Below are 27705 nucleotides of genomic sequence, written 5' to 3'. Positions count from 1 at the left end.
TTTCTCTAAAATAAAAATAAAAATCAATAAAATGACTGATTCAGTCTCTTTCCTTTTTACAGTTAGTGTTCTTTCTTTTCAGGTTGAAGAACTGAACTCCCTTTAGCATTTCTTGTAAGGCAAGTGTAGTTATGATGAACTCCCTCAGCATTTGTCTGGGAAAGCCTTTATCTCTCCTTCATTTCTGAAGTAAAGTTTTCTTGATGGTGGGTTTTTTCTTTTCATATCACTTTGAATATGTCATTCCACTGTCTCCTGGCATGTAAGGTTTGTGCAGAGAAATCCTCTGATAGCCTTATAGGGGGTTCCCTTGTAAGTGATAAGCTTCCTTTCTATTATTGATTTTAAGATCTCTCTTTGTCTTTGATTTTTTAAAGTTTTAACACTGATGTGTCTTGGAGAATATCTGTTTGAATTAAATATGTTTGGGGACCTATGAGCTTTATTAACTTAGATGTCTAATCTCCCCAGATTTGGGAAGTCTCAGCTACTGTTTCTTAAATAAGTTTTCTGTCACTTTCCTTTCTCTTTTGAGACTCCATCCAGTCTGCTGTCGAAACTATTGAATTCTTCAGCTGAATCACTGTGTTATTTAGTTCCAAAATTTCTATTTGGTTCTTTTTTATGTTTTCTTTCTTTGTTGAACTTCTGTTTTTCTTGCATTGTTTTCCTGATTTACTGAAACTGATTATGTTCTGTGACAGCTCTGAGTATCTTTAGAACAATTATTTATAATTATTTTCTAGGCAATTTGTATATCTCCATTTCTTTGGGATCAGTTTTTGAAAGTATACTATGTTCTTTTGGTGATATCGTGTTTCCCTGATTCTTTGTGATCCCTGTAGCCTTGTGTAGGTGTCTCCACATTTGAAGAAGTAGTTACTTATTACAGACTTTATGCATTGACTTTTTTAGAGAAAGACCTTCACCTACAGCTAGGGTGTGCTGTGGTCTAGGTCTAGTAGTGTGGGGCACCAGGTGTGGTGTATGGTGGCTCTGGGTCCAGGGGTTATAATGTCTTATTGGCTTAGGCTTCTGGGGTCCATGACCTAGATAACTGTGTGATCCTTGGAGAGAGATGTAGGGTATCTGAAATAGCTACAAGAGCTGTTAGAGTCCTCAGTGGACCTTTTGGTGCAGCAGCTAGGACCAGGGCAGGGAGTGGTGGTTGCCATTGGTGGTGTGCATGCTTGTCTGTGGGGGCTGGTTGCAGGTGGCTGTTTGGTGGCAGGGTCTGGTTGTAGACACATACATAGTGGTGAGAGCAGTGGCCAGCAGCAGGTGCTGGGTCTTACTGAGGGTGTATTAGCAGCTGTGGGGGCTTTTGCTATTGGTTTGCAGTTCTGTGGTTGCAGAGATCACTATGGGTGCACATATTACATTGAAGGCTGGTGACAAAGGTCAAGCCAGGAGTATACACATGCACAGCTGTGGAGGCTAGCTGTAGATGAGCCCAGGGCATAGGACAGAGATAGTAGTTGGGGCCAGATGTGGGCCCACAAGCAGCTGTGTGGGCATAGTGCACTCTTTTGGCTGAAAAAGCTTGCCCCTGGAATGTGTAGGGCAACAGAGGTTGGTGATGGGATTCAGGCTGGCAGTGATTAGGTTGCACAGATGCAGAGGTTACTTGTAGGCAAGCCCAGAGGCGCAGGCCAGTGACAAGTGTTAGGGTTGGATCCAGGCTCATAGGCAGCTTGGGGGGGGGGGCGGTCTTAGCTGTTGAGAAGCAGTTATGTGGCTATAGGGGCTCACTCTGGATGTACATAAGGCAGTAGAGAATGGCGACAGGATTCAGGCTGGCAGGTGTAGGTGCACAGCCAGAGGGTTTAGCTACAAGTGTGTAAATGGGGTGGGGGTCAGCTATGAGGATGTAGGTTGACACTTTGTATGTGTGCAGCAACAGAGGCCAGGAATGTATGCTGTTGTGATTTTCTGAGCACTGGTGGGTGGAGGGGAATGTAGTGGGAGGGACTCTGGTAATGGTGCCTGTTAACAAAAATCTGTGGGGTGACCATCTCAGTGGTGAAATCTGCAGGGTATCTATGGTAGTTGTACTGTCCATTAGTTTTTTTCAGTGGTAGAAGCTAATGGGGTCCTTAGTGGGGTGGGTCACGAGGAACTTGTGGTGGCTTCTGTTACATGGATAATACTAGCAGTTGCTTCCCTTATTCCTTATTCCTAGACATTTACAGACATCTCAGCTTTACTGATTTCCAGGTGGGGTGAAACGAAACTAGGTCCTTTCATCCAGTGCCCTGAAAGGGTGGGGAAGTTGGTCATTCATCCTGTTCTCCTTTTCCTGGTGAAAGGAGCTTTTTTTTAAAATATGAAATTTATCGTCAAATTGGTTTCCATACAACACCCAGTGCTCATCCCAAAAGGTGCCCTCCTCAATACCCATCACCCACCCACCCCTCCCTCCCACCCCCCATCAACCCTCAGTTTGTTCTCAGTTTTTAAGAGTCTCTTATGCTTTGGCTCTCTCCCACTCTAACCTCCTTTTTTTTTTTTTTTTCCTACCCCTCCCCCATGGGTTTCTGTTAAGTTTCTCAGGATCCACATAAGAGTGAAAACATGGTATCTGTCTTTCTCTGTATGGCTTATTTCACTTAGCATCACACTCTCCAGTTCCATCCATGTTGCTACAAAGGGCCATATTTCATTCTTTCTCATTGCCACGTAGTACTCCATTGTGTATATAAACCACAATTTCTTTATCCATTCATCAGTTGATGGACGTTTAGGCTCTTTCCATAATTTGGCTATTGTTGAGAGTGCTGCTATAAACATTGGGGTACAAGTGCCCCTATGCATCAGTACTCCTGTATCCCTTGGGTAAATTCCTAGCAGAGCTATTGCTGGGTCATAGGGTAGGTCTATTTTTAATTTTCTGAGAAACCTCCACACTGTTTTCGAGAGTGGCTGCAGCAATTTCGATTCCCACCAACAGTGCAAGAGGGTTCGCATTTCTCCACATCCTCTCCAGCATCTATAGTCTCCTGATTTGTTCATTTTGGCCACTCTGACTGGCGTGAGGTGATATCTGAGTGTGGTTTTGATTTGTATTTCCCTGATGAGGAGCGACGTTGAGCATCTTTTCATGTGCCTATTGGCCATCTGGATGTCTTCTTTAGAGAAGTGTCTATTCATGTTTTCTGCCCATTTCTTCACTGGATTATTTGTTTTTCGGGTGTGGAGTTTGGTGAGCTCTTTATAGATTTTGGATACTAGCCCTTTGTCCGATATGTCATTTGCAAATATCTTTTCCCATTCTGTTGGTTGCCTTTTAGTTTTGTTGGTTGTTTCCTTTGCTGTGCAGAAGCTTTTTATCTTCATAAGGTCCCAGTAATTCATTTTGCTTTTAATTCCCTTGCCTTTGGGGATGTGTCGAGTAAGAGATTGCTACGGCTGAGGTCAGAGAGGTCTTTTCCTGCTTTCTCCTCTAGGGTTTTGATGGTTTCCTGTCTCACATTCAGGTCCTTTATCCATTTTGAGTTTATTTTTGTGAATGGTGTGAGAAAGTGGTCTAGTTTCAATCTTCTGCATGTTGCTGTCCAGTTCTCCCAGCACCATTTGTTAAAGAGACTGTCTTTTTTCCATTGGATGTTCTTTCCTGCTTTGTCAAAGATTAGTTGGCCATATGTTTGTGGGTCTAGTTCTGGGGTTTCTATTCTATTCCATTGGTCTATGTGTCTGTTTTGTGCCAATACCATGCTGTCTTGATGATTAGAGCTTCGTAGTAGAGGCTAAAGTCTGGGATTGTGATGCCTCCTGCTTTGGTCTTCTTCTTCAAAATTACTTTGGCTATTCAGGGCCTTTTGTGGTTCCATATGAATTTTAGGATTGCTTGTTCTAGTTTCGAGAAGAATGCTGGTGCAATTTTGATTGGGATTGCATTGAATGTGTAGATAGCTTTGGGTAGTATTGACATTTTGACAATATTTATTCTTCCAATCCATGAGCAGGGAATGTCTTTCCATTTCTTTATATCTTCTTCAATCACCTTCATAAGCTTTCTATAGTTTTCAGCATACAGATCTTTTACATCTTTGGTTAGATTTATTCCTAGGTATTTTATGCTTCTTGGTGAATGGGATCAGTTTCTTTATTTGTCTTTCTGTTGCTTCATTGTTAGTGCATATGAATGCAACTGATTTCTGTACATTGATTTTATATCCTGCAACTTTGCTGAATTCATGTATCAGTTCTAGCAGACTTTTGGTGGAGTCTATCGGATTTTCCACGTATAATACCATGTGATCTGCAAAAAGTAAAAGCTTGACTTCATCTTTGCCAATTTTGATGCCTTTGATTTCCTTTTGTTGTCTGATTGCTGATGCTAGAACTTCCAACACTGTGTTAAACAACAGTGGGGAGAGTGGGCATCCCTGTCGTGTTCCTGATCTCAGGGAAAAAGCTCTCAGTTTTTCCCCATTGAGGATGATGTTAGCTGTGGGCTTTTCATAAATGGCTTTTATGATCTTTAAGTATGTTCCTTCTATCCCGCCTTTCTTGAGGGTTTTTATTAAGAAAGAGTGCTGAATTTTGTCAAATGCCTTTTCTGCATCGATTGACAGGATCATATGGTTCTTTTCTTTTATTAATGTGATGTATCACGTTGATTGATTTGCGAATGTTGAACCAGCCCTGCATCCCAGGAATGAATCCCACTTGATCATGGTGAATAATTCTTTTTATATGCTGTTGAATTCGATTTGTGTCTTATTGAGAATTTTTGCATCCATATTCATCAGGGATATTGGCCTGTAGTTCTCTTTTTTTACTGGGTCTCTGTCTGGTTTAGGAATCAAAGTAATGCTGGCTTCATAGAATGAGTCTGGAAGTTTTCCTTCTTTTTCTGTTTCTTGGAACAGCTTGAGAAGGATAGGTATTATCTCTGCTTTAAATGTCTGGTAGAATTCCCCAGGGAAGCCATCTGGTCCTGGACTCTTATTTGTTGGGAGATTTTTGATAACCGATTCAATTTCTTTGCTGGTTATGGGTCTGTTCAAGCTTTCTATTTCCTCCTGATTGAATTTTGGAAGACTGTGGGTGTTTAGGAATTTGTCCATTTCTTCCAGGTTGTCCAGTTTGTTGGCATATAATTTTTCATAGTATTCCCTGATAATTGTTTGTATCTCTGAGGGATTGGTTGTAATAATTCCATTTTCATTCATGGTTTTATCTATTTGGGTCCTCTCCCTTTTCTTTTTGAGAAGCCTGGCTAGAGGTTTATCAATTTTGTTTATTTTTTCAAAAAACCAACTCTTGGTTTCATTGATCTGCTTTACATTTTTTTTGGATTCTGTCTTGTTTATTTTTGCTCTGATCTTTATTATTTCTCTTCTTCTGCTGGGTTTAGGCTGCCTTTGCTGTTCTGCTTCTAGTTCCTTTAGGTGTGCTGTTAGATTTTGTATTTGGGATTTTTCTTGTTTCTTGAGATAGGCCTGGATTGCAATGTATTTTCCTCTCAGGACTGCCTTCACTGCATCCCAAAGCAGTTGGATTGTTGTATTTTCATTTTCGTTTGTTTCCATATATTTTTTAATTTCTTCTCTAATTGCCTGGTTGACCCACTCATTCTTTAGTAGGGTGTTCTTTAACCTCCATGCTTTTGGAGGTTTTCCAGACTTTTTCCTGTGGTTGATTTCAAGCTTCATAGCATTGTGGTCTGAAAGTGTGCATGGTATGATTTCAATTCTTGTATACTTATGAAGGGCTGTTTTGTGACCCAGTATGTGATCTATCTTGGAGAATGTTCCATGTGCACTCGAGAAGAAAGTATATTCTGTTGCTTTGGGATGCAGAGTTCTAAATATATCTGTCAAGTCCATCTGATCCAATGTATCATTCAGGGCCCTTGTTTCTTTATTGACCGTGTGTCTAGATGATCTATCCATTTCTGTAAGTGGAGTGTTAAAGTCCCCTGCAATTACCACATTCTTATCAATAAGGTTGCTTATGTTTGTGAGTAATTGTTTTATATATTTGGGGGCTCCCGTATTCGGTGCATAGACATTTATAATTGTTAGCTCTTCCTGATGGTTAGACCCTGTAATTATTATATAATGCCCTTCTTCATCTCTTGTTACAGCCTTTAATTTAAAGTCTAGTTTGTCTGATATAAGTATGGCTACTCCAGCTTTCTTTTGGCTTCCAGTCGCATGATAAATAGTTCTCCATCCCCTCACTCTCAATCTGAAGGTGTCCTCAGGTCTAAAATGAGTCTCTTGTAGACAGCAAATAGATGGGTCTTGTTTTTTATCCATTCTGATACCCTATGTCCTTTGTTTGGTGCATTTAGTCCATTTACATTCAGTGTTATTATAGAAAGATATGGGTTTAGAGTCATTGTGATGTCTGTAGGTTTTATGCTTGTAGAGATGTCTCTGGTACTTTGTCTCACAGGATCCCCCTTAGGATCTCTTGTAGGGCTGGTTTGGTGGTGACAAATTCCTTCGTTTTTTGTTTGTTTGGGAAAACCTTTATCTCTCCTTCTATTCTAAATGACAGACTTGCTGGATAAAGGATTCTTGGCTGCATATTTTTTCTGTTCATCACATTGAAGATCTCCTGCATTCCTTTCTGGCCTGCCATGTTTCAGAAGAAAGATCCGTCACGAGTCTTATAGGTCTCCCTTTATATGTTAGGGCACGTTTATCCCTTGCTGCTTTCAGAATTTTCTCTTTATCCTTGTATTTTGCCAGTTTCACTATGACATGTCGTGCAGAAGTTCGATTCAAGTTACATCTGAAGGGAGTTATCTGTGCCTCTTGGATTTCAATGCCTTTTTCCTTCCCCAGTTCAGGGAAGTTCTCAGCTATTATTTCTTCAAGTACACCTTCAGCACCTTTCCCTCTCTCTTCCTCCTCTGGATTACCAATAATGCATATATTATTTCTTTTTAGTTCATCACTTATATCTCTAATTTTCCCCTCATACTCCTGGATTTTTTTATCTCTCTTTTTCTCAGCTTCCTCTTTTTCCATAATTTTATCTTCTACTTCACCTATTCTCTCCTCTGCCTCTTCAATCTGAGCCGTGGTCATTTCCATTTTATTTTGCATCTCGTTTATAGCATTTTTCTACTCCTCCTGACTATTCCTTAGTCCTTTGATCTCTGTAGCAATAGATTCTCTGCTGTCCTCTATACTGTTTTCAAGCCCAGCGATTAATTTTATGACTGTTACTCTAAATGCACTTTCTGTTATATTATTTAAATCCTTTTAGATCAGTTCATTAGCTGTTGTTATTTCCTGGAGATTCTTTTGAAGGGAATTCTTCCGTTTGGTCATTTTGGATAGTCCCTGGAGTGGTGCGGACCTGCAGGGCACTTCCCCTGTGCTCTGGTGTATAACTGGAGTTGGTGGGCGGGGCCGCAGTCAGACCTGATGTCTGCCCCCAGCCCACTACTGGGGCCACAGTCAGACTGGTGTGTGCCTTCTCTTCCCCTCTCCTAGGGGTGGGATTCACTGTGGGGTAGTGTGGCCAGTCTGGGCTACTTGCACACTTCCAGGCGTGTTGTGCTGGGGATCTGGCGTATTAGCTGGGGTGGGTAGGCAAGGTGCACGGGGGCAGGAGGGGCAGGCTTAGCTCACTTCTCCTTAGGTGATCCACTTCAGGAGGGGCCCTGTGGCAGTGGGAGGGAGTCAGACCCACTGGAGGGGTGGCTCCGCAGAAGCACAGCGTTGGGTGTTTTCGCGGAGCAAGCAAGTTCCCTGGCAAGAACTTTTTTTCATGTCATTTCATTTCACATGTCATAGTGAAACTGGCAAAATACAAGGATAAAGAGAAAATTCTGAAAGCAGCAAGGGATAAACGTGCCCTAACATATAAAGGGATTTTGGCTGGGGGATGGGCGAGGGAGATGGCACTGGCGAGTGTCTTTGTTTCTCGCCAAGCTGCGCTCTGTCATCTGGGGCTCAACAACTCTCCCTCCCATTGTCCTCCAGCCCTCCCGCTCTCCGAGCAGAGCTGTTAACTTATGACCTCCCAGATGCTAAGTTCCGCTTGCTGTCGGACCACACTCCGTCTGGCCCCTCCACTTTTGCAAGCCAGACTCGGGGGCTCTGCTTGGTCGTGGGCCGCCCCTCCACCCCGGCTCCCTCCTGCCAGTACGTGTAGTGCGCACTGCCTCTCCGCCCTTCCTACCCTCTTCTGTGGGCCTCTCATCTGTGCTTGGCTCCGGAGAGTCCGTTCTGCTAGTTTTCTGGCAGTTTTCTGGGTTATTTAGGCAGGTGTAGGTGGAATCTAAGTGATCAGCAGGACGCATGGTGAACCCAGCATCCTCCTACGCCGCCATCTTCCTTCTAATCTCTCACCCATTTTTAATCAGGTTGTGTGTGTGTGTGTGTATGTCTTATTGTTGAGTTTTAAGAGAGTTTTTGTATATTTTGGATAACAGTCCTTTATCAGATATGCTTTTTGCAAATATTTTCTCTCGGTTTATGGCTTACCTTCTTATGCTCTTAACATATCTTTCACAAAGCAGAACTTTAAAAAATTTTTTTAGATTAATTCTCCCTTTTTTATCATTACAGTTAGCTAAAAAATTGCCAGGCAGCCCACAAAACAGGATTTGCTTTAAGATCAACCTACAGAGTCAGTTGGAGACTGATGGCACTGGGACCTGCCGGGCTGGGCCATAGTAGTGTTTAGCTAAGTGTCAAGAGCATTAAGAAGAAAGTCTGGGTTTGAGGCACCAGGCCTGCAGCACAGCTGTGGAACCTCCATGATGTGACTGCACAGCTCTATCCTCAGACATTTGTTGGGTGATCACCACTGAGGGGGAACCCAGCTATAAGTGGGGCCCCTGGGGCCAGATACATGGGCACAGTGCATGCGGGCAACAGGAGTTGAGGTGTGGGAGGTCAGGAGGGTACCTGCTGACATGGCCACAGTGGTCCCAGCCACCATACCCATGGTGACACCATTGCCTCTAAGTAGAGGAATGGGATCGGGGTAAATCACCGCCAGCATGCAGTTGGGCTGCACAACTGCGGTGTGGTGGATGATGTGAGGGGGCACTGCCTACTGGGGCTGTGTGTGCATAAGGGCTCTCTTGGGGGTAGGCATTTTGGTAGGGTAAGAGGAGTATGGTGGCACTGCCCCATTGGTGGGGGGACAGGATACTGTGTAAGGTGTGACAGGATTGTAACCTTTTTGGAAGGTAGGATTTGCTCCAGGGTACATGTTGGTGGAATAGGCAGGACCTATGGCTGCATAGCCCACAGGGAAAACAGCTGAATAACCAATTTCTTTGGCATTTGCAGAGGGGAACCCCAACAAAACCAGGGCTATAAACAGGATTCATGATTTCAAGAAGGCATTGTGGCAGTGGCAGTCTGGGCCAAAGTGCCCAGCTCATGCCAGCCAGGGGCGGTCTCCGCAGTTGGGTTCAGCAAGGATGCAGGGGCTGAGCCTCGAGGCTGGGTCTCTGATGCCACCACTGCCCTGGCTGGCACTTCCAATTGTTCTGCTTCACCCAGCCCACCTCTCCACAACATGTGCTACCCGCAGACGTTCCAGAAAATTTTAATTTTAATGAAGTCCAGTATATCACTTCTTTTTTTATTGTTTGTACTTTGCAGTTGTATCTAAAAAGTAATCACCAAACACAAGGTCTAGGTTTTCTCCTATATTATATTTAGGAGGTCTGTTATATATTTTGAATTTGTTTTATTAAGAGATGCAAAGTCTGTGTATGGTTTCATTTGTTTTCATATGGATATGCAGGTGTTAAGCAGCACCACTGAGTTAAAAGACTATCTTTGTTCCATCGTATTGCCTTTGCTTCTTTGTCAAAGAGCAGTAATATTGTTTATGTTGGTGTTTTCCTGGGATCTCTGTTTCATTCCATTGATCTATTTTCTGTTCTTATGCAATATTACATTGTTTTGATTATTGATATTTTATTAGTTTCAGAATTAGGTCTTTGATTTTATTTTTTCCCTCAATGTTGTGTTGGCTATTCTGGGTCTTTGCCTTTCCAAATAGACTTTGGAATCACTTTTTCAGTATCCATAAAATAACTTGCTGGGATCTTGACTGGAATTGTATTGAGTCTATAGATCAAGTTGGGAAGAACTGGCATCTTGACAATATTGAGTCCTCCTATCCGTGAACATGGTATATCTTTCCGCTTATATAATTTGATGATTTCTGTCATCAAAATTTATAGTTTTTCTCATATAGATCTTGTATGTATTTGTTTAGATTTATACCTAAGTATTTCATTTTCATGGGTGCTAATGTAAACAATATTGTGCTTTTAACTTTAAATTTCCCCTTTTCATTGCTTTTTCAGTGAAGCTGCAAGCAGGTCAGATAATAAAAATGCTTTTGGTATGGAACTTTTTGAGGAGCTCCAGCCCCAGTCTGCCCCTTCTTCTCATTGCTAGGCTTCTGGTTTTCACAGTTTCCATGTTTGCAAGTTTTGTTTCCAAGTCTACTACAGAGCTGAGAAGAAGGAAATGGGAATAGGCCAAGTTGAAAAGTCTCAAATCCTATTCTCCTTAGGTTCTGCAGTGTTTGTTGAATAAATATGCCTAAGATTTTTGTATCTTTTGGTTAATTTTCAGAGTTCTGAAAAACCAATTTTCACTTTTTTTTTTGCCAGCATTTTAATTGCTTTTATGGAGTAGATTTATAGAGACCCTCACTCCACCATTCCAATTGTATTCTCACCTTCATATAGCTTTTGATAATATTTTGTACACCTTAAGGAATTTTTCTTATTCCTCTTTGAATTATGATTTTATGGATACTTGTCTTCCACTAGAATTTAGGTTTATTTGGGGATAGTAACTTTATCTAGCATGTACAATGCCTTGCACATAGAAGGTTTTCAGTAAATATGGATTGAGCAAATATCCCTGTATTTTTTAGATGTATCAGGACTCTTGGCTTTGCTATGGTCAGATAAAGCAAAATGTCTCCAAATGGCAAGGTGATCTAACATCTTTTGTGTCCAGAGTTGCCTCCATAATTCCCTGGGGACAGCATAGGTTCAGTCCTAGTTCCACTCTGTCTTTAGGTTAGGGATTATTACCCAATGATTAAATTAATTCATTCAACTCATACATAGTGTTCACCTGTTATGTGCCAGGTATTGTGCTGGTGCTGTAGATAAGAGAATAAGACTGATAAGAGTCTTTGCCTCCATGGTGCTTACAGTTTAGAGAAGAGACAGACCAAAACGAAATGAAATCCAAAAACATTAAGTACAAATTGTAGTAAGTATTGGTGTTGAGATAGCTGACATGAATATTTACTACATTTACAATAACTTGCATGTTATGTTTTCTTGCAATGTCTTCTTTGCATGTTGGCAGACATCTATCCTTTTGTAAAATAATACTCAGTATGTTTTTCATATTCGTTGTCTTCCTAGGTTTCTTTTGAACAACAGAAATTCACTTATATATGTACAGAATATTTTAGCCTTACATTTACTTATATAACATATGGAGAGTTCAGTGCTTAATTCCCATCTCCTCTTAGCTAGCATCATCTAACACTGAGATGGTCCTTTCCTTTTTTGTTCTCCTAGATACCTTTGGGGAAGACCTGGGTCAGATATGAGCATTAGGAAACTGCTAAATTTCTGGGGAATGAGAAAAGAAATTAAATAAAGGTACAGAGAAATTAGTGGCCATTAGAGTCCAATTAAGGTATTGGCGTGGCTTAAAAATAGGAGAGGAGAGAATGCACTCTTGCATATTGGTTTTATCTAGCTGGGTCCCACAGTAGAGGTCAGTAGGTATGAGTGGCCAGTCAGGGGAAGGGAAACTTCTGTGATGCAGTCAGACTGGATTTTAAGTTCTAAGAGGAGTTCTCAAAAATAAATAACAAGTTTATTTTTCATTTTTAATTAATGCCTACCATCGAGTGTAAATTTAGCCTGAAAAGCTGGGGTGGAGGGAGTGAAGGCTAGAAGAGGACAAAGTGATGAGTGTTCATGTGTATCTAGGTAGCTAGGGCACAAGGGCATGGGAAATGTCCTTGGTGACCTCACTGATCAAGCTGTTACTTTTCTCTTTGGCCAGTGTTTGTCCAGCATGATGCTGCTCAACTCTACCTCACAGTCTGGAACCTAATTAAGGACCAAATCACAGATGTGGACTTGGTAAGATGTTAGAACTAAAGAACTCAGAAGTTTAAGATGCTGCTCATTTTGCTCATTCAGCTATCATCAATATAATGTATAGAGAGGATTAAAAGAGAAAACCCACATAAATACTTATCACAATTCCGTAATATTATTACTGTTATTATTTTGTACCTTTTTGAAGAGCAAAGAGAATCAGTGGCTGCCATTTCTGGAGCTTCTGTCTGGTGGATATAATTTCTGGAAATTCACCTCACCTGTTTTGTTTATGGCTTTGTACCCTTCTTTCCTCTCACTTCCTCTCTCTTGCAGGTAGAGAGGCTGCAGGCCCTTTATACAATCCGGATGAAGGAGTCCTTGGTTTGCCTTGAATGTACAACGGAAAGGAGCAGAAATAGTAGCATGCTGACCCTCCCCCTTCCTCTTTTTGATATGGACTCAAAGCCCCTGAAAACCCTGGTGAGGAATTCCTCTTGGTGAATTTGCTGTTCCCATAAACCCAGTGCTTCCAGTGTGCTCTTGCTTCTTTAATCCACCTTTGGCTTTTAAAAAGTAATTTCTGTTTCCTTTGCACAATTCTAAGTTCCCCTTTGATTTGGTGAAAACCTTTCTTTCCTTTTACTTCCTTTCCTCATGCTGCTACCTTAACAAATGCTCCCTCCTGTTTTTCCTTCACGTCAGTAGGTACTTTTGGAAATCCTGCCACATGCATCACACTGGGCCAGATGGTAAGGGGAACAAGGAGAGAATCAGAAGGAAAGCTTAAATCCTCATCTGTAGGGTGATGTGTTATACTGTATATGGTAAATACCAACTCTGCTTTTTCTTTGTTCTCCTGGGACAGGAGGATGCCCTTCGCTGTTTCTTCCAACCCAGGGAGTTATCAGGCAAAAGCGAATGCTTCTGTGAGAACTGTGGGAAGAAGACTTGTGGGAAGCAGGTACTTGCTCCCTAAAACCAGAAGCTTCCCTACTCTGGGGTTGTCCTTGGTGGATTTCCTAATGGAGGCCTTGAGGGTACCTTGTGATGGTTGAGGGAGGGAATCCATATCAGGCTAGCAGCCTGGGATCTGGGGCTTCTGATTATCAGAGGCCCATCACTGAGAGGAGCAGAGCCTTTTAAAAGATAAGAGGAGAATATCCAAGGGAAGCATGCAGAGTTCCCCCCATAGGGTTAGACTAGCTCTCTAGAGCAGCCTCTGTAGTTTCCCTGAGCTCTGGTACCTGTGGGAGAGCTCAACAGATTCAGCAAATGGGGGCCCTTAATTCTGTATTATATCATTCTTACCTCTCTTTTTGGGAAGAATATATGATCAGTTCTGGTATTTCTCTGAATCTACCCATTTCAAGGGCCTTAGGACTTCATCTCCACAGTAATTTTGGTTTTTCAGGTCTTGAAGCTGACCCATTTGCCCCAGACCTTGACAATCCACCTCTTGCGGTTCTCCATCAGGAATTCGCAGACAGAAAAAATCTGCCACTCACTTTATTTCCCCCAGAGTTTGGATTTAAGTCAGGTCCTTCTGATTGAGGAAGACCTCTGCAGTGCTGAGGAACAGGTGAGAAGCTCCTCAGTTCCCTTCCATTCTCCTTCTCTTCAGACCCCTTGTCTGCTTGATTTTGCTTCTCCTCCCCTAAGGTGCTTGAAGTCACCCACTCAACAGAGATGGCACTTTTGGGCATCTCATCTGTGCCATTGTATCATCTCAGAAATCATGGCCTCTGCTGGCCATGCTTGGGGTACACAAAGGGAGGGAAACTCATCGGCAGCTACTTGGTGTGATTCATAGAAACATATTCATAATTTCAAGAAATATTCTTTTTAAAACAGTATTTTAATGATGTGTGTTCCTGAATAACAATGATAGGTTGTTACTACCATACTACTATCAACAACATTTGCTGTTTATGGTTGCTTTTCTTTTAAGAATCCAGAGACTTTATTTCTAAATATTGAGCTTTGGTTTATGTACTTCACAGCACTGAGAGAGGGAAAGAACCCATAACTCTCTTTCCACTTAAATATGGTATGTAATACATATACATAGGTAAACACAACATCTTGGGTTCTAAATATAATATCAACTTAACTTTCTTCCTGAAACAGTTTATGCCTACTTTGAGGATAGTAACAAGAGAGCCAGTTCATTTAGGTCAAATTTAATCAAAGTAAAGTTGAATTAAGTTGTCCTGAGCTGGTAACTTATTGGGAAATTCTGAGGAAAAGATACGTTTTGAAAGATACGTCTTAGTTTTGAAATGCTACATTTAGTAAATGATATATATATATAATTATATATGTATATATGTGTATATATACATATATACACACATATATATGTGTGTGTATATATATATATATATATATATATATATATAGTCCATAAAGGATATATCCTTTATATATCCTTTTATGGACTGTTTTGTTCATTCTTTGTTTGCTATTCATGTTCTAGAACCCTGGTATTTTAAAAATTGAGGCCTGATAATATAGTAGCTCCTATATAACATGGTTTCTGTGCCTATTTAGTGTATATACATTTTGTAAGATTATTATTTTCTGTCCTTTGAATTTTCCTTATTTCTGTTTGTGTACTATGAAGTATATCTTAATGAAATAATATATTAAAATTTTATTCCACTTAAAAAGACATTGTTATAGAAAATCTTGAATATGTAGCAAAGTAATGAGGAATTATACAATGAATCCCCATGTCTTTCAAGCAGCTTAAAATTTATCAAGATTCATGCCCAATCTTGCTTTACCAACATCCTCATCCTCTTCTTTCTCCAACCCTCTACTGGATTATTTTGAAGCACGCCTCAGACACCATGCCATTTCATTTAAAGTATTTCATTATGTCATTCTAAAGAATAAAAGAAAAGTATTGGATCACAAATGTAGACTTAGGAAACTCAGTGACTCCATAAAATGTAATACCATAGGAATCCCAGAAGAAAAGGAAAAACGGCAGAAGGTGTAAGGAGCTAGCCAAGGAGCTAGAAAAGAATGCTGGGCTAGGTGTAAGCAGCTCCAGCTTCCACTGGGGGCACTGTGTTGCTCACTGAAGTCTGTCAGTGCTGATAGGCAGGGCGAAAATGGTGTCACCCTGCTCTCTCCTCCCTGGAGCAGGAAGTTCATGCTTGCCACTGTCCAGGAATCCCTCACAGAAGAGCGAACAGTCTCCCCTCTTGTGTCCCTGGCTTCTGTGAAATTCCTGTCTTCACCCTGTGTCTGAGCTGTCTACCTGCCAGGCAGCATAGTTCTGTTTTATTTCAGGCATGTGGCTGTGTTTCAAAACTCCAAATTTTAGGGACCCAGTGTGGTACAGACATGGCACTGATCCTATGGAGGAGGGTCTCACCACACTGCAGCTTGTGCTGGTTTGCCTCAGAAAAGCAGAATCATGCAAAGGCTTGGAATTTATGGTAAAGTGCAGCAAAAAGCCGGCACCAAGGTTTGCTGCCCTCAGCCAGGTGTCTCTGTCACTATGTTAATGAATGGAGCAGCACATTTGGGCCCACCAACTTTTTGTCCCCAGAGATGCCATGCCACCTCTCCCAAATGCACTCCAAGAAGGGGAACTGCCTCTCCCAGTGACCCAGGAGATTCTCAAACCATGCTTTCTGCTCCTGGGCCTCTGGCTTCTTCCCTATAGGAGCACTACTGTGCCCACCAGGTGGAGCCTAGCAGTGGTGCAGACTTCTAAAACTTCAGACTTTGAGCTCCACTCTTTGTAAAAACCTGCAATAATCAGCCATTCTAGTTTCCTAGTCAGTGGTTTTAGTGAAGATGTTTCCCTTGTGCAAACCCTTGTGCACTGCTTTCTCTCTGTTTCTCTCTCTGATCACTACAAGATCAAGGCTCTCTCCCCTCCATACCACCCACAGTCGTTTTATCCCTGGAATCACATCTCTGCAGCTCCTATCTTTCATGATGTGGCTTCTTTTTTCCCTCTGGTTCTGCAGGTCATTCTCCCAGCATTCAGATTGACTTATTGGGTGTGTTGGAATGATTCGGTATTTATCTAGCTGTTTTTGAGGGCTGAGGCAAGTATAGGGACCCCCTACTGCTCCGCCACCTTAACTCAAGGGTATGCATTCATCTATTGATGGACACTTGGGCTGCTTCCATATTTTGGCTATTGTAAATAATGCTACAATAAACATAGGGTTCATGTATTCCTTTTAATTAGTGTTTTTGCATTTTTTTGGTAAATACTGAGTAGTATGATTACTAGATCATAGGGTAGTTCCATTTTTTACTTTTTTGGGGGAAACTCCATACTGTTTTCCATAGTGGCTGCAGCAGTTTTCACTCCCGCCAATAGCATATCTCATAATTTCCTATTGTCACTAATGCCCAGTCAATATTTAGGTTTCTGTGACCTATACATTGGTTTGTTTGAACCTAGATCCCAACAAAGGCTACACTTGCATTTGCCTAAGTTTCCATCCTTCCTTCCTCTTCTCTTTCCCTCCTTCCCTCTACTTCTCCCTGCCTTTCTTTCTTTTAGGTTAAGTTTCTTTTTTTTTTTTATAATTTTTTTTAATGTTTATTTTTGAGAAAGAGAGTGCTAACAGAGGAGGGGCAGAGAGAAAGGGAGACACAGAATCCAAAGAAGGCTCAGAGTTCCTAGCTGTCAGCACAGAGCCTGACATGGGGCTCAAACTCATTAACTGCAAGATCATGACCTGAGCCTAAGTCAGACACTTAACCAACTGAACCACCCAGGTGCCCCTACGTTAAGTTTCTTTTAAATTTCTTTCCCCTCTTTTTCTTGTCCTTGAGTTTCATTTTGTTGAAGGTTTTCAAAAAAAAATCCAGAATTTGCTGGTTGGTGTTATTTAACATGTTCCTTTATCCTTTGTATTTCTTATAAACAATTAGAGCTAGGTATTGCTCTGCATTTTTAAAGTCTAGTGTAAATTCCCAAATGAAAATAGATAATAATTTGAGTTCCCCCTTTTGGGTGACTTAGCTTCATTTGCACTACCCTCACCCCTGTCTCCCATATTGATAGTTTTTCAAAGTCTCAGATTAGGGATATTATTTGACTGTGTTAAGATAAAAGAATAAGGTATTTATGACTAATGTTGAGATCCTTCTCACAATCAATCCAAACTCCATCTCTCCCACCACTATTCCCATTTCTTTAAAAAAATTTTTTTTAATTTTTTTTGTTTTTTTGAGAGAGAGAGAGAGAGCGCACTTGAGTGGGGGAGGGGCAGAGAGAGAAGGAGACACAGAATCCAAAGCAGGCTCCAGGCTCTGAGCTTTCAGTGCAGAGCCCAACGTGGGGCCCAAACTCATGAGCCATGAGCTCATGACCTGATCTGAAGTCGGCTGCTTAACTGACTGAACTACCCAGGTACCCCTACCACTATTCTCTTTTCACAGAAAATTCTCTCTTATCTTCAGTTTCTAAGATTTGAGAGAGTAGAATGACTTACTGCCAAATCTAATGGATGATTTTTGGTCCTTCCCTTACTTGATCTTTTTGTAATATTCTGTTATTGATCCTACTCTCCTTCAGAATCTACCATAAGCTTTCCTCATATGGCTTCTTTCTCTATTGGTGGATCCTTTCCTGCCCATGATTTTATTAGCATATAGTTTTCCATTATTTCTCCTATCCATTTTTCAAATTTCATCTCATTCATTCTCATGATTTTGGTAATCACCTCAAACTTAAGACTTCCAAATTTGTATCTCCTGTCCAGGTCTTACACTTGAGCTCCAAACCAGTGTATTCACCTCTACTGAATGTTGTCACATAGTCCCCAAATTCATTATCTTTATTCCCAAACAGTTCTGTTCCATTCTGTACTGTACTGTACAGTTCTGTTCCAGTTCTGTACTATGAAGTTAAAATTCATAGTACCAATATTTTCTTAATTTCCAAGCCAGAGATGCCTCCTACTTGCCCCTTCCCCAATACCCCAATATCCAGTCCTTGGTTATTTATGCCTAATTTTGTGCAAATATGCCCCCTCAGTCTCACCTTTAGTCTCACTTTCTTAGTGTAGGATAGGGATTAAGAGCTTAGGCTTTGAGGCCAGACAGGTCTGGGTTGGAATTCTGCCTTTTCTAGTTATAAGCTCTGACCTTTGGGTAAATTACTTTACCTCCCTGAGCTTAGATTCCACCTTTGTGAAATAGGATTTATATCACCACCCAGCTTAACATGATTTTTATGAATATTAGATGAAATAACTCATGTAAAGACATAGCTAAATGCATAGCAAATGCCAAAGGTTAGCTAATAATTATTATGTTAAGAATGATTATTATCATTTTGGTGACTACTACTGATAGTCACTGTCTAGACTATAGCCATTTTTCTTGCATTGTAGTGGTACCCAAACTGATCTCATTGGCCTCTACCTCACTTGAACTCTCATTCCATTTTTCAAACCACATTATTTCAGTATTTTTCTCAAACACAAATCTGATGATGCTTTTTCTCTGCTTAAACTTATGATGGGTCCCAATAATTCTAATTCTTATTATTAAAAAAAATCACTAAATTTTACACCTGAAACTAATATTACCCTGTATGTTAACTAGCTGGAATTTAAATAAAAACTTGAAAAAAATTAGATAAAGTTCTAGTTCCTGACTTGATTTTTGTAGCCTCATCTCTTGTGACTTCCCAGAAACCTCTCTGACTTCCATTTCCTCAGCATGCTCTGTTCTGTTACACTGCAAAGCCTTTGCAATTTCTGGGTCCATTGAGTATACCTCCTTCCCATAACTTGTCTCCTAATCTTATTCATTGTTCAAGATCAATTCAAGAATGTCTTCTTTGGGGATCTTTTCTTAGATGATTGTTCCTTTTTCTCTTTTGGGGCAAAAGTTGAGTCTTCCCAAATTTACCTGTAAATATACCTAATATAAAATATGGCATTTTAATTCTGGCTTAAGTAATCATGAGATTCTTGAGTTCAAAGACTATTTTCTAGTCCCCTTGAAGTACCAGTGCCTGGCACAGAGTAGGCAGTAAAATATATTATGAAATAATGTTTCTTTATTCTATGGTTATAAAAAAAGGGATGATAGGTGAATAATTTTGTGCCTTATGTCCCTCCAGCTTGGAAGACAGTATGAGCTCTTTGCTGTGGTTGCCCATGTTGGGGCAGCTGACTTTGGTCATTACTGTGCCTATATCCAGAATTCTGTGGATGGAAAATGGTTCTGCTTCAACGACTCCAATGTTTGTTGGGTGAGGAACATTGTCCAAAATGTTGTCCTGGATTAGCCACTTCTAATAAATTATGAACCCAGGACTAGATGGGTCCTTAAGGTCGGGACACATTGTGGGCCTGTTTTCTCTGTGTGTGCAGCCCTTAAACAAGTCCTTTTCTTTAAAAAAACATTTTTTAAATTCAGGTATAGTTAACACAATGTTAGTTTCAGGTGTATAGTATAGTGATTCAAAGAGTTTATACATTATACTGTGCTAACCACAAGTATAGCTACCTACCATCTGTCACCATAAAACACTATCAGAGTATCACTGACTATAGTCCTTATGCTGTGCCTTTTATTCCTGTGACTTATTCATTACATAAGTGGAAGCTTGTATCTCCCATTCCTCTTCACCCGTTTTTCCCATCCTCCACCCACTCCCTCTACCAACCATAAGTTCGTCCTCTGTATTTATAGGTCTGATCCTGCTTAAAGTCCTTTCCTGCATCAAGTCCCCATCTGGTGTATAGCCCTATAAGAATCCACTTAGCTCATTGTCTAGGTTTTTGGTGTTCTAGGCTCAGTGCCCTGCAGCTTCATGCTTGTGGGAAACTTATAGAGAGCCAGAAGAGTTAGATATATGTAAGTTAGAACCAAGCATAACCAAAAATAGAAGGACCAGTGTACTAAAAGAGGCTTCATATACATGGCACCCTATCACTGGATGATTCAGGTCTTGGGAGGTACCAGGGAGGGGTTTGTCTGGATACATGACAGAGGGTAAATTGCAGCACCCTATACTCTGGATGCTTAACATATGTGAGCTGGATACTTCACTTCATCTGTTTATGTACTTCCAGGTATCCTGGGAAGACATCCAGTGTACTTATGGAAATCATAACTACCGCTGGTAAGAGAAGTGTTTGAGTGATGGAAACCCAGTGAGTTTACACAGGTTTCTTAGTGCTGTATGAAACTCTCATGAATTCAGCTACCGCTTATATTTGGGTAACTCCCCAGTGACTGTTAAGCCTCATCTCTGAATACCCATATTACCATACAATGCTTTTTTCACAATTTAGATTCCAACAATACTAAACTATAAGTAGCTCCCCAAACATCATATCCTCCATGGCTTTACACATGCAGTTCCTGATCTGTCTTTCCCTCTCCTAATTTATTATTAAGGCAAACTCCCACCATGCTTTAATGTCTCTGCTCATGGCTTTTCCTACTCTATAAAGCCTTCACTGATTGACCCCAGCAGATTTGTAGGGACTTCTCATATGCTTGCTCTGCACTTTAAGCATACCTCATTTATAGAAAGGACCTCCCTGTTTTGTAATTGTTTGCATATATAACTTTTTTTTACATTAGACCATGAACTTTTTGCGAACAAGGATCATTCTTTTTTCTTTGTCCGGTACAGTGGCTTGCATTTAGTAAATAGTGATAAATATATTTTTAAAAAAATCAACAACTACAGAGGGGAAGCTAGAGAGAAAAAAAAAGCTGGATGAAGTTAAAGCAGAGACTTTGTAAGTTTTTTCAGATGAGTTTCTGGGTTGCAGTGACATTGTACACCAAAGGTGATATTTGAAATTATTTCAGCTAAGTAGGACTGATCACTCGAAAAATAATGAATTAGGTAAAATTTGTGTTTTAAATTCTCTTACAATCTTCTACTTTTTATCTTTTCTTCTGAACATCCCTCTTAGATACGCACTCTTTGTCACTTTCTGGTCGTCAGTGATTGTCCCATTATTTATATCAGGGTTTGACAAACTTTCTCTGTAAAGGGCCAAAGAGTAAATATTTTAGGCTTTGTGGGCCACACAGTCTCTGTTGCAACCACTCAACTCTGCCCTTGTAGCACAAAAGCAGCCACAGATGACACATGAATGAATGAGTGTGGCTGTGTTCCAGTTAAATTTATTTTAAAAAACAGGGCTATATTTGGCTTGTGGACAGGTAGTTTGTCAACCCATGATACAGATGTTAACTAATAGAAGCTTAATGGCTATTTTCTCAGGTTACCCATTTTCTTCCCCTCTGAGATAATGGATAAATGAAGACTTGATCCAATAACCAGAAACTTTTCTGATGCTTGTCCTATCATGAGTTAAAAACATATCACTTAACTATGAATGTTCCATTTCTGTTATGTTGCTTTTTTTTTTTCTTTCTAGGCGGGAAACTGCATATCTTCTGGTTTACATGAAGATTGAATCCTAATGGATGTACCCTAAACTGTCAGAGACTGACAAAGTTTCATTTTCCTTTTCTATCCCTGGATCTGCTGACTCTCTCAAGAGATTTTGCAGTGAGAAGAAGGATCATTTTCAAATTGTATAGTTAAATTTTATTTATAATCGGGGTTGATTATCAAAATATTTACCAGTAACTCTGCATGGGTCTTGATCAGTCAGAATAGATACTTCCACTGGCTAGAGCCAGGACCTGAGTGCTTCCTGCTGTGGAAGGCATGAATCCTTTAGTTAGGAGAGTAGAGGGGTTGAAGTGTTCCCAGGGGAGGGGAAACCAGGCCAACAATTGTAATGGGAGGCATTCAGGTGGCAAGGGGCAGTGGTAGGGAAGTATTTCAGTATTTTACAGCTAGTTTGACTGTACTGGTATGTACTGGCAGAATATTATTTTTGTTTATAATTTAAAACAATTTTAGAACCCATACGACTTTAATAAAAGTGAAGTGTTTTATAATTGTTATTCATTTATTTGACAAATATGTATTGATCACCTACTCTCCGAAAGGTAGTGTGCTAGGCACCATAATGAATAAAGTTCTTTTTCTCCAAAGGAGTTTTCAGTTTAATGGGGGGGGGGGGGAGAGGGGGTAATTAAAATGCATAAGATACTGAGGGTTTGTGCTACAGGAGTTCAAAGTAAAGTGCAATATTTCTATTTTAGGACCATGTGATAAGCCATAAGGCTGGAAAGGAGGTTAGGATGGAGGACAGTCCATTTACAGGGATAAATATACACAATGGCATGGCTGAAAAAGGTGAGGCTCAAGGTTCAAAACCACAAACCTGGTTTTCCTCTACCAAGGAAGCAGTGATGATTGATAAGGATGGATGGTCAGTGGGGCTCAAAATGTAGAAGGTCTTGAACTACTAAGAACTACTGGATCTAATTTAACAGGTAATGAGGAATTGTTGAAGGGGTTCAGAAAGGAAAGGAACATTTAGTGGCGTTTTGATACAATAAATTTCCTGGGGGCTGGCAGCATGAATTAGAGACAGAGATGGTAGTATGAAAGGAAAGGTATTCATAGTCACTAGAGTCACTTTGGAGGAAGAATGGATATGGACAGTGAAAGAAAGGGTCCAAGGAGACTTTAATACCAACCTGCAAGGTGAGCAGGGTAGATGTTGCTATCCCTATTTTTACAGATGAAGCAATTGAGACATTCATATGTTTAATGACTTGCTCAAGATTTTATACTTGATAAGTGGCAGAGCCAAAACTTCCAGCATAAAATATGGATAATTTCTTTATTATTTTATTTTTTTGGCAAAAAATTAGCCATGCTAATTAGTGAGTAATTAGTGAGTAATAAATTAGTGAGTAATAAATTCTCACTGTAAATATTCCAACAATATAGAAATACATAGAGTCCCTTCCTTGTAGCTAGCCATTGTTACATAGGTGTATAACTAGCTTCCTAGCACTGCCATAACAAACTATCACAAAATGGATGACTTAAAATAACAAAATTTTCTCTCTCACAGTTTAGGAGGCCAGAAATTCAAAGTCAAGGTATTGGCAAGGTTGGTTCCTTTTGGAGCCTCTGAAGGAGAATCTGTTCCAATGATTCTCTTCTAGTTTCTAGTGGTTACCAGCAGTCCTTGTTGTTCATTGACCTGTAGCTAATGTCACACAGTCTCATCCTCCATCTTCACATGGCTTTCTTCCCTGTATGTCTTTACATGGCTTTTGTTTAGGTACACCAGTCATTGGATTTAGGGCCCACGCTAATGTACTGTGATGTCATTTTTACTTAGCTAATTATATCTGTGAAGACTCCATTTCTAAATAAGTTCACATTCTAGGGTTCCAGGAAAACATGAATTTTTGTGGGACACTAAATGCAGTAAAAGTGTGTATCTCACTAGGCCATTTTTATGCTTTTGCATTCATATACATCACATAATTTTTACATAATATCACATATATAATTTTTACATAATAGCACAATAAGTTATTTACTTAACAATGTCTTAGAAAATCTCCTTGGAAAAGTTGTTGCATTTAATTCCATAGACAGATACACTATATTTTTTTGATCCCCATAATGGTGAATGTTTAGGGCATTTCCTTTTCTTCAATATTTAAAAAATGCAGTGAATGAGTACCTTTACATGTATTTTTGTGCATGTATAAATATTTTTGTAGGTACTGAGAAGTGAAATTATTAAGCCAAGGGGATGGGTATCTAAAAATTGTTGTAGATACTGCTAAATTTACTCCAATTAACACCAATTACTTGTTTTTAGGCTTCTTTAGCTTCAAGTTTTAATTTACTTATTTAATTTTATTTTTTAATATGAAATTTATTGTCAAATTGTTTTCCATACAACACCCAGTTCTCATCCCAACAGGTGCCCTCCTCAATACCCTCCCTCCCACCCCCCTCAAGTTTAAATTTAAATTCCCGTTAGTTAACATACCTTGTAATATTAGTTTCTAGTATAGAATTTAGTGATTCATCACTCATCTACAACTCCCAGTGCTCATCGCCAAGTGCCGTCCTTAATACCCAGCACACATGTAACCCAATCCTCATGTCCCTTATCTCCCTTCCAATAACCCTATTTGTTCTCTATCATTAAGAGTCTGTTTTCTGGTTTGCCACACTTTTTTCTTTTATTCCTCTATGTTCATCTGTTTTTTTTTTAAAGATGTTTCTTTTTTTTAATGTTTCTTTTTTGTTTTTGAGAGAGAGCACAAGGGAGATGAGGGGTATAGAGGATCCTAAGAAGGCTACGTGCTGATAGCAGTGAGCCTGTCTTGGGGTTCAAACTCATGAACCATGATGAGATTACCACAGTAGCCAAAGTTAGATGTTCAACTGACAGCCACCCAGGTGCCCCTGTTTTGTTTCTTAAATTCCACATATGAGTGAAATCATATGGTATTTTGTCTTTCTCTGACTTATTTTGCTTAGCATAACACTCTCTAGCTCCATCCACCTCATTGCAAATGGCTAGATTTCATTCTTTTTGATGGCTGAGTAATATTCTATTGCATATGTATACGTACGTATATCTATATCCATAATCTATATCCCTATCTCTACCTATCTGTATCTCTGTATACCACATCTTTTTTATTTTACTTTATTTTATTTTATTTTTATTATATTTTAAATTTATATCCAAATTAGTTACCATATAGTGCAACAATGATTTCAGGAGTAGATTCCTTAATGCCCGTTACCCATTTAGCTTAACCCCCTCCCCCAACGCCTCCAGTAGCCCTCTGTTTGTTCTCCATATTTAAGAGTCTCTTATGTTTTTTCCCCTCCTGTTTTTATATTATTTTTGCTTCCCTTCCCTTATGTTCATCTGTTCTGTGTCTTAAAGTCCTCAAATGAGTGAAGTCATATGATATTTGTCTTTCTCTGACTAATTTCACTTAGCATGATACCCTCTAGTTCCAAGCACATAGTTGCAAATGTCAAGATTTCATTCTTTTTGACTGCCGAGTAGTACTCCATTGTATGCATATGTGTGTGTGTATACACACACACCACATCTTTATCCATTCACCCATCAATGGACATTTGGGCTCTTCCCATACTTTGGCTATTGTTGATAGTGCTGCTATAAACATGGGGGTGCATGTGCCCCTTCGAAACAGCATACCTGTATCCCTTGGATAAATACCTAGTAGTGCAATTGCTGGGTCATAGGGTAGTTCTATTTTTAATTTTTTGAGTAACCTCAATACTGTTTTCCAGAGTGGCTACACCAGCTTGCATTCCCACCAGTAATGCAAAAGAAATCCTCTTTCTCTGCATCCTCGCCCACATCTGTTGTTGCTTGAGTTGTTAATGTTAGCCGTTCTGACAGGTATGAGGTGGTATGTCATTGTGGTTTTGATTTTTATTTCCCTGATGATGAGTGATGTTGAGCATTTTTTTCATGTGTCCATGGGCCATCTGGATGTCTTCTTTGGAGAAGTATCTATTTATGTCTTTTGCCCATTTCTCCACTGGATTATTTGTTTTTTGGGTGTTGAGTTTGAGAAGTTCTTTATAGATTTTGGATACTAACCCTTTATCTGATATGTCGTTTACAAATATCTTCTCCCATTCTGTCAACTCCCTTTTAGTGCTGCTAAAGGGAGCTAAAGGGATTGTTTCCTTTGCTGTGCAGAAGCTTTTTATTTTGATGAGGTCCCAATAATTCATTTTTGCTTGGGTTTCTCTTGCCTCCGGAGACGTGTTGAGTAAGAAGTTGCTGCAGCCAAGGTCAAAGAGGTTTTTGCCTGCTTTCTCCTCAAGGATTTTGATGACTTCCTGTCTTACACTTAGGTCTTTCATCCATTTTGAGTTTATTTTTGTATAGGGTGTAAGAAAGTGGTCCAGGTTCATTCTTCTGCATGTTGCTGTTCAGTTCTCCCACACCACTTGCTGAAAAGACTGTCTTTATCCCATTGGATATTCTTTCCTGCTTTGTCAAAGATTAGTTGGCCATACGTTTGTGGGTCCATTTCTGGGTTCTCTATTCTGTTCCATTGATCTGAGTGTCTGTTTTGTGCGAGTACCACATACTGTCTTGATGATTACACCTCAGTAGTATAGCTTGAAGTCCAGGATTGTGATGTCTCTTATTTTGGTTTTCTTTTAATTAGTTAATTTATTAACTTAATTTTATTTATTATTCTTATTTTTTAAATATGAAATTTATTGTCAAATTGGTTTCCATACAACACCCAGTGCTCATCCCAACAGGTGCCCTCCTCAGTACCCATCACCCACTCACTCCTCCATCCCACCCCCCATCAACCCTCAGATGTTCTCAGTTTTTAAGAGTCTTTTATGGTTTGGCTCCCTCCCTCTCCTAGTTTTTTTTTCCTTCCACTCCTCCATGGTCTTCTGTTAAGTTTCTCAGGATCCACATAAGAGTGAAAACATATGGTATCTGTCTTTCTCTGTATGACTTATTTCACTTAGCATAACACTCTCCAGTTCCATCCATGTTGCTACAAAAGGTCATATTTCATTCTTTCTCATTGCCACGTAGTATTCCATTGTGTACATAAACCACAATTTCTTTATCCTTTCATCAGTTGATGGACATTTAGGCTCTTTCCATAATTTGGCTATTGTTGAAAGTGCTGCTATAGACATTGGGGTATAAGTGCCCTATGCATCAGCACTCCTGTATCCCTTGGGTAAATTCCTAGCAGTGTTATTGCTGGGTTATAGGGTAGGTCTATTAATTTTTTGAGGAACCTCCACATTGTTTTACAGAGTGGCTGCACCAGTTTGCATTCCCACCAATAGTGCAAGAGGGTTCCCATTTCTCCACATCCTCTCCAGCATGTATAGTCCCCTGATTTGTACATTTTAGCCACTCTGACTGGTGTGAGGTGGTATCTCAGTGTGGTTTTGATTGGTATTTCCCTGATGAGGAGCAACGTTGAGGATCTTTTCATGTGCCTGTTGGCCATCCGGATATCTTCTTTAGAAGTCTATTCATGTCTTCTGGCCATTTCTTCACTGGATTATTTTTTTTGGGTGTGGAGTTTGGCGAGTTCTTTATAGATTTTCGATACTAGCCCTTTGTCCGATATGTCATTTGCAAATATCTTTTCCCATTCCATTGGTTGCCTTTTAGTTTTGTTGATTGTTTCCTTTGCTGTGCAGAAGCTTTTATCTTCATGAGGTCGCAATAGTTCATTTTTGCTTTTAATTCCCTTGCCTTTGGGGATGTGTCAAGTAGGAAATTGCTGCGGCTGAAGTCAGAGAGGTTTTTTTCCTGCTTTCTCCTCTAGGGTTTTGATGGTTTCCTGTCTCATATTCAGGTCCTTTATCAATTTTCAGTTTATTTTTGTGAATGGTGTAAGAAAATGGTCTAGTTTCATTCTTCTGCATGTTGCTGTCCAGTTCTCCCAGCAGCATTTGTTAAAGAGACTTTTTTCCAATAGATATTCTTTCCTGCTTTGTCAAAGATTAGTTGGCCATACATTTTGGGGTCCAATTCTGGGTTCTCTATTCTATTCCATTGGTCTATGTGTCTGTTTTTATGCCAGTACCATGCTGTCTTGATGATTAGAGCTTCGTAGTAGAGGCTAAAGTCTGGGGTTGTGATGCCTCCCACTTTGGTCTTCTTCTTCAAAATTACTTTGGCTATTCGGGGTCTTTTGTGGTTCCA

At 40.0% G+C, this 27705-nt stretch overlaps 1 protein-coding gene and 1 pseudogene across 2 annotated transcripts in view; one reads left to right on the top strand and one right to left on the bottom strand.

The window, feature by feature from the left end:
- USP18 (ubiquitin specific peptidase 18) overlaps positions 1-22117 on the top strand; it is a 51483-nt gene extending 29366 nt beyond the window's left edge. The window contains exons 5-11 of one of the 2 annotated variants that reach the window (XM_043561488.1): positions 12048-12127; positions 12422-12568; positions 12954-13049; positions 13500-13667; positions 19203-19334; positions 20161-20210; positions 21490-22117. In XM_043561488.1, coding sequence (XP_043417423.1) covers positions 12048-12127; positions 12422-12568; positions 12954-13049; positions 13500-13667; positions 19203-19334; positions 20161-20210; positions 21490-21535 — 719 coding nt within the window. In that variant the 3' untranslated portion in view covers positions 21536-22117. The remainder of the gene's footprint in view (positions 1-12047; positions 12128-12421; positions 12569-12953; positions 13050-13499; positions 13668-19202; positions 19335-20160; positions 20211-21489) is intronic. The other variant, XM_043561489.1, reaches the window with a different exon arrangement.
- Positions 8365-9596, bottom strand: LOC122472200 (annotated as a pseudogene).
- Positions 22118-27705: the final 5588 nt, after the last annotated feature.

The sequence above is a fragment of the Prionailurus bengalensis genome, chromosome B4 (assembly GCF_016509475.1).
Source record: "Prionailurus bengalensis isolate Pbe53 chromosome B4, Fcat_Pben_1.1_paternal_pri, whole genome shotgun sequence".
NCBI lineage: Eukaryota > Metazoa > Chordata > Mammalia > Carnivora > Felidae > Prionailurus > Prionailurus bengalensis.
The sequence above is the reverse complement of the archived record's forward strand: the minus strand, read 5'-3'. Positions and strand labels throughout refer to the sequence as shown.